This window comes from Artemia franciscana, chromosome 2 (assembly GCF_032884065.1).
Source record: "Artemia franciscana chromosome 2, ASM3288406v1, whole genome shotgun sequence".
NCBI lineage: Eukaryota > Metazoa > Arthropoda > Branchiopoda > Anostraca > Artemiidae > Artemia > Artemia franciscana.
In genome coordinates, this window is record NC_088864.1 from 42932335 (window position 1) to 42938572 (window position 6238).

The 6238-nt window shown below is 35.3% G+C and overlaps 1 protein-coding gene across 1 annotated transcript; it reads right to left on the reverse strand.

Moving 5' to 3' along the window:
• Positions 1-167: 167 nt before the first annotated feature.
• On the reverse strand, positions 168-2304 carry LOC136042073 (uncharacterized). Its single transcript, XM_065726952.1, has 2 exons — positions 2168-2304; positions 168-742 (listed from the first exon to the last, which is right to left on the reverse strand). The coding sequence occupies exons 1-2, from the start codon at positions 2177-2179 to the stop codon at positions 227-229; spliced, it is 528 nt and encodes a 175-aa protein (XP_065583024.1). The 5' UTR covers positions 2180-2304; the 3' UTR covers positions 168-226.
• Positions 2305-6238: the final 3934 nt, after the last annotated feature.

Here is a 6238-nt window from a genome sequence, read left to right on the forward strand (position 1 = left end):
TGAGTGAAAGCCCTCTCAAGGTTAAATTTTTCATGCTAGCTTTGTAATTTGTCTCATTATAACAATGATATTTTCTCAATTCATCATTTATTTTCTTTTCGCACTCAATGTCTTATACTATTTAGCGATTCAGAAGCGATCCAATTAATATATATAAACACAAAATATTTACACATATTATTTTATTGAAATATCGAGTTATAAATAAATAATAAAAAATGTTTGCTCAGTGCTTCTGAACGGTAACGACAGGGGCAGAATAGGTTAGAGGATGTACTGGAACAGGAACTGCATACGGCTGAGCATATGGAGCTGCTACAGGAACCTCTACGGGTACCTTCCTAACTTGAACTTCTGGAGTAAGGTGTACGTCAAATTGAGGTGTAATTTTCTGGGAAGCTCTGACTGGGGCATAGACTTTTTGCTTTTGAACGAGCTCTTCTGGAGCTGGAGCATATCCTTCTGGTACGGGTGCTCTCAGATCAGCAGTATAAGCTACAGCATGAGGAGCAGCATAGGGCAGAATAGTTTTCTCACCTGATCTTAGGGCAACTGCAGGTACAGCTCCAAGGGTTGGTTTGTAAATTTGACTTGTGTATCCAGAAACAACTGGTGTATCTGCATATGTCACCGTCTTTACCAGGGGTGAGACAACTGGTGCTGAATACGCAAAAGGTGATAAATAGCTAACGTATGTTGCTGGTGCAGCAGTTGCGTACGCAACAAGAGCAGATATCGTTACCTATAAAAATGATTAAAATAAATTAAAGCTTTCAGCTCAATCCCTCATAACTAAAAACTAAAATATCAGACTTGCAGATGTCAAATTAAACGGATTACTAGGCATACTATTCTAGCGACTTTTTAATAACTACACCACGATGATGGTTCTTATAAATTATTTCCAGAACATTCAAAATGAGGGACTTAATAATGTTTTATAATATCTTAATATCTTAGCTCTAATATCTTACAGTGTAACATCTTAAATGATATATCTTAAGGACTGAATCTACTGTCTAAATCTGTAATATGTCAAATATATCGAACTATTATAAGAGATTAGACATAGAGTTTTTTGGAGGGTTTTCCTGCTGTTATTTGCAAATTTTCGGCATGTTCTACTCAGGTCCAGATTTAGAGCAAAGTCTTGGTGGGGGGGGGGGTGACAAGGGCGCCAATGAGCAAAATCTTGGGAGGTCTATTGTGAAGGGTGCCAATAATTTACCAAACTGACAATTTTTTCTTATAAAAAAGAGTTAAAAGCAGAATAGAACAAGGTACCAGAATAAATCTTACGAGGAGTCCCCTGGCCCCCCTGGATCCACCAGTGGTTATACCACTATGATAATTTCTGCAATCACACGCTAAGTAGCAATGGACATCGAAGTAAGCAAATTATCCACGAAGGAATCGACATTAAACGAAACTTAAATGGTAATGTATCCTTAAATATGCACTTGGGCGAGAAAAAACTTAACTCCATGTAGAAACGATAATAAAAATATTTTGATGCAAAAAAGTAAACTAATTAGCCAATCGAAATGAGCCCATGTCCAGAAAATATAAGAGGCAAGCTGCCAAAAAAGTAAGCAGTACAAAAAGGAATTATTAAAATTTTTAATACAAGTATATAACAGGATTCAGTAGCTTTTTCTTCAGTCTTTGCTGAACTTTTATGATGTAATTGTGCCAAGGCTGTGCCAAAGGCATGTTCTCAAAATCATGCTATGTCCTAAAAATATGCAATTCTTACCTATTCTCCTCAGTTTATTTTGATCTTCATTATCTTTGCTTGGTTCTATATTTTGGCAGCCTCCCCCACCCATTACAAAATTTCCTGAGCCAAATAACAGACTTTTAAATGAAATAATGGGAAAATTTTTTGACATGAATATATAATAAATGGTTAACACAGAGAAAGGGGTGGGGGGGATTAGAGAATCTCGTATCTTATCAGTGGGTGTTTTCAGGCATAAAATTTTTAAGTTTTCGGATACTTTATTTATTTATCTCCTTGTGCAGATACTAACTTATTTGTGCATGTCTATATGTGAAGATAGGGACATTCTTATTTAGAAGCAAAGTTCTATATGTCGATCCTATATTTCAAGTAGTTATAGTAATGAAGGATTATTAGTAAATGTTTGCAAAAGAAATTACTTACAAAAGCGTTCATGGCTAGGAGATTGAGATTAGTTCAAGAAGACTGGAGCTGTACTCTGTTGAAATAGAGTGGTGAATAGGATTTTATAGAAATCTAAATCTTGGAAAGATTTAACACACCCAAGCTTGCGGCTACAAGATTTTGAACCTTAGTAAATATAAAGTATTGTACTGTAAAACTGGTTGTATTTACGTCATTTTTTTGAATAGGATGAACAGGATGTGTTAATTACTAAGCGTCAATGAGACCAAAGTCTATGACATCACGAAAACCAGTTTCATTACCATTATCGATTGCAGTCTATTCCTAAGGGATTAGTCTAGCAAACATAATTGTATATCTAGAAATGCAAAAGACCGTGCAGGACAAGCACAGGGTTACCGCCTAGGGATTTATCACTATTTCTAGTGATTTCTCGTATTGCCTATAAACACATAAATTTTACCATAAATCACTAGATTATTGAAGTTATTACTAAACCAACCAGAAAATCACAAAAACCTGGTGACTTTCTTGTCAACGGGTGACAACACAGAATTAGCATATATGCTGTCTTCTTCCTCTAGGATATAGCTGGGGCCCTTATCTCTCTAAATAATTCGCGCTATTTTAGCAGTTAATGGCTCACTAGACTCGGCAAGTAGGTTGGCCCGGGGGATAAATATTCAGAGCCTAGACCCTAGAAGAACTCAGAGCCAGACTAGAAGAAGTGCAATGTCTCATTCGGATTTTGAACATGATCTGATCTTGAATGTTTTACCAAATATTATTTCCCATGAGCTGTAATCTGTAGAAAGGGAAATTTTCATTGAATAGAAAAGAACGTTGTTTCTCCCCTCCGCTTTCTTAAAAAATAGCCTTCGGTTAAACATTAGAACAACTGGTATTGCAGCATTTGTGTATTTGAGAACAATCTGAAAGTATATTTTGATATCCTCTGGTGCTGTACACACGCCAATGATTAAGTTTCATTTGTATTCGCAAACATTCTCATTTACACTTAAGTTATACTTGCCATTCATTGTTACTGAAAAAATGATAATCATGCTGGTGATTTCATGCTGGCACATACGCTCCCCCCCCCCCAAGTCCAAAGGCTTTCATAATTTATTTATCTTTCCTGATAGTTTCGACTACTATTTGCTGTCTTTCCACTTTGTTTCAAAATTTTCCTTCTTTTAAAATATTGCAAAGATTGATGTTAAAACAGTTGAAATAGTAACAAATTTGGCACACGAAAATGACGTTTTTTTTTTAGCATTTGGGCATGTGCCATTTTTTCCACGAAACTCTAAAAAAAAAGAGCTTAGACTTCACCTTTAAATGTCAAGATTTTAAGCACCTCATAGTCAGCCTGTTACAATTATTAAATAAATAAAAAACAAGTTTTTTAAATGAAAGTAAGGAGCGACATTAAAACTTAAAACGAACAGAAATTACTCCGTATATGAAAGGGGCTTTTCTTCCTCAACGCCTCGCTCTTTACGCTAAAGTTTGACTCTTTCTCGTAAATCTACTTCTTAAAACAGTAAAGGGATTCTAAAAATACTTTAGCATAAAGAGCGAGGTATTTAGGAGGAGATAAATACCTCGCTCTTTATGCTATAGTATTTTTAGTAATTTCAACTATTTATTCTACGGCCTTTCGGATTCAGGGGTCATTCTTAAAGAATTGGGACAAAACTTACGATTTAGTGCAAAGAGCGAGGTATTAACGAGGGTACAAACCCCATCATATACATAATACAAATTTAAGAATATAAAAGTTTGTTACGTAAGCTAATTCTTAAATTACGTATATTTTTTACTAATAAAAACATTCGTTAAAAATTAAAATTTATAGTTGCCTTTTTATGTAACCGAAAAATTGCAGGGCAACTAGGCTTTCTGCACCCCTTATTTCTCAAAATCGTCTGATCAAAACTAAGAGAAAGCCATTTAGCCAAAAAAGGAATTAACATGCAAATTTCATTTTAATAATTTATGTGTGGAGAGCCGAAATCAAACATGCATTAATTCAAAAACGTTCAGGAATAACATAAAAAAAAACTAGTTTTTTTAACTGAAAGTAAGGAGCGACATTAAAACTTAAAACGAACAGAAATTACTCCGTCTATGAAATGGGCTGTCCCCACCGCAATCCCTTGCTCTTTACGCTAAAGTTTGACTCTTTGCCACAATTCTGATATTTAAAACAATTAAAAACTTTAGCGTAAAGAGCAAGGGATTGCGGAAGGGACAACCCATTTCATATACGGAGTAATTTCTGTTCGTTTTAAGTTTTAATGTCGCTCCTTACTTTCAGTTAAAAAAACTAGTTTTTTTTTATGTAATTTCTGATAAGGGACACTCCTTATTCACCGTCTTTTACTATGAACGGTTTAAAAAGGAAAAATAAATCCAGTTATACTCCATTTGGGAAGGTGGAGGAGTTTCGAAGAAGGCCGCTGCAACCTCTTATGTTTAGGAATTTTTGGATGTTTCAAGTTTTAATCACTTTTCCTTCTGTATTTTTGTGCTTGTGCTTTTTTTCCTTTATATATTCCTTTTCAAAATGGATTTTTTTTTCCAAAAAATTAACCATAAGCTATAGAGAAAGTATTACCGACTCTGATCAAAATTATTGCTTTGCAGGCTTGAGACTCGGATGAATGTTTGGGCTTTCAGCCCGTGAGAATGGTTTTTCGTGATTAAACATGCCGTCCTTTCAGCTAATAGAGATATAAGAGGGGCTTGGAGAAGTAGCAGGCAAAACTTTTGCTTCCAAATATGTTAGGTTCTATGCATGACTTCAGTCTGAATGGCCACATTTTCTGCAAAAATGTGTATGCGAAGAATAGGACCATTATCTATCAAACAGTTCGTGGTAACGAACTGTAGTAAGGAGCGACCCGGCTCAATAGTAAACGAAACTCTAAAAAACGGAATTTCGATCAAAAGAATCGGATTTTTATGCTGATTTGAAATATATAAGTTTCATCAAATTTAGTCTTTGTCATCAAAAGTTACGAGCCTGAGAAAATTTGTCTTATTTTGGAAAATAGGGGGTAACACCCCCTAAGAGTCATATGATCTTAACGAAAATCACACCATCGCATTCAGCGTATCAGAGAACCCTATTGTAGAAGTTTCGAGCTCCTATCTACAAAAATGTGGAATTTCGTATTTTTTGCCAGAAGACAAATCACGGGTGCGTGTTTATTTGTTTTTTTTTGTTTTTTTCCCCCAGGGGTCATCGTATCGACCAAGTGGTCCTAGAGTGTTGCAAGAGGGCTCATTCTAACGGAAATGAAAAGTTCTAGTGCCCTTTTAAGTGACCAAAAAAATTGGAGGGCACCTAGGCCCCCTCCCACGCTCATTTTTTTCCCAAATTCAACGGATCAAAATTTTGAGATAGCCATTTTGTTCCGCATAGTCGAAAACCATAATAACTATGTTTTTGGGGATGACTTACCCCCACAGTCCCTGGGGGAAGGGCTGCAAGTTACAAACTTTGACCAATGTTTACATACAGTAATGGTTACTGGGAAGTGTACGGACGTTATCAGGGGGATTTTTTTGGTTTGGGTGTGGGGTTCAGGGGAGGGGGCTATATGGGAGGATCTTTCCTTGGAGGAATATTTCATGGGGGAAGAGAAATTCAATGAAAAGGGCGCAGGACTTTCTAGCATTACTATAAAAAAAAACAATGAAAATATAAACATGAAAAAGTTTTTTCAATTGAAAGTAAGGAGAAGCATTAAAAATTAAAACGAACAGAGATTATTACGCATATGAGGGGTTCTAAAAATACTTTAGCATAAAGAGCGAGGTATTTAGGAGGAGATAAATACCTTGCTCTTTATGCTAAAGTATTTTTAAATAATTTCAACTATTTATTCTACGGCCTTTCTGATTCAGGGGTCATTCTTAAAGAATTGGGATAAAACAAGATTTAGTGTGAAGAGCGAGGTATTAACGAAGGGACCAACCCCCTCATATATATAATCAAAAATATAAGAATATAAAAGTTTGTTACGTAAGTTAATTCTTAAGTTACGTAGTTTTTTTACTAATAAAAACGTTCGTTAA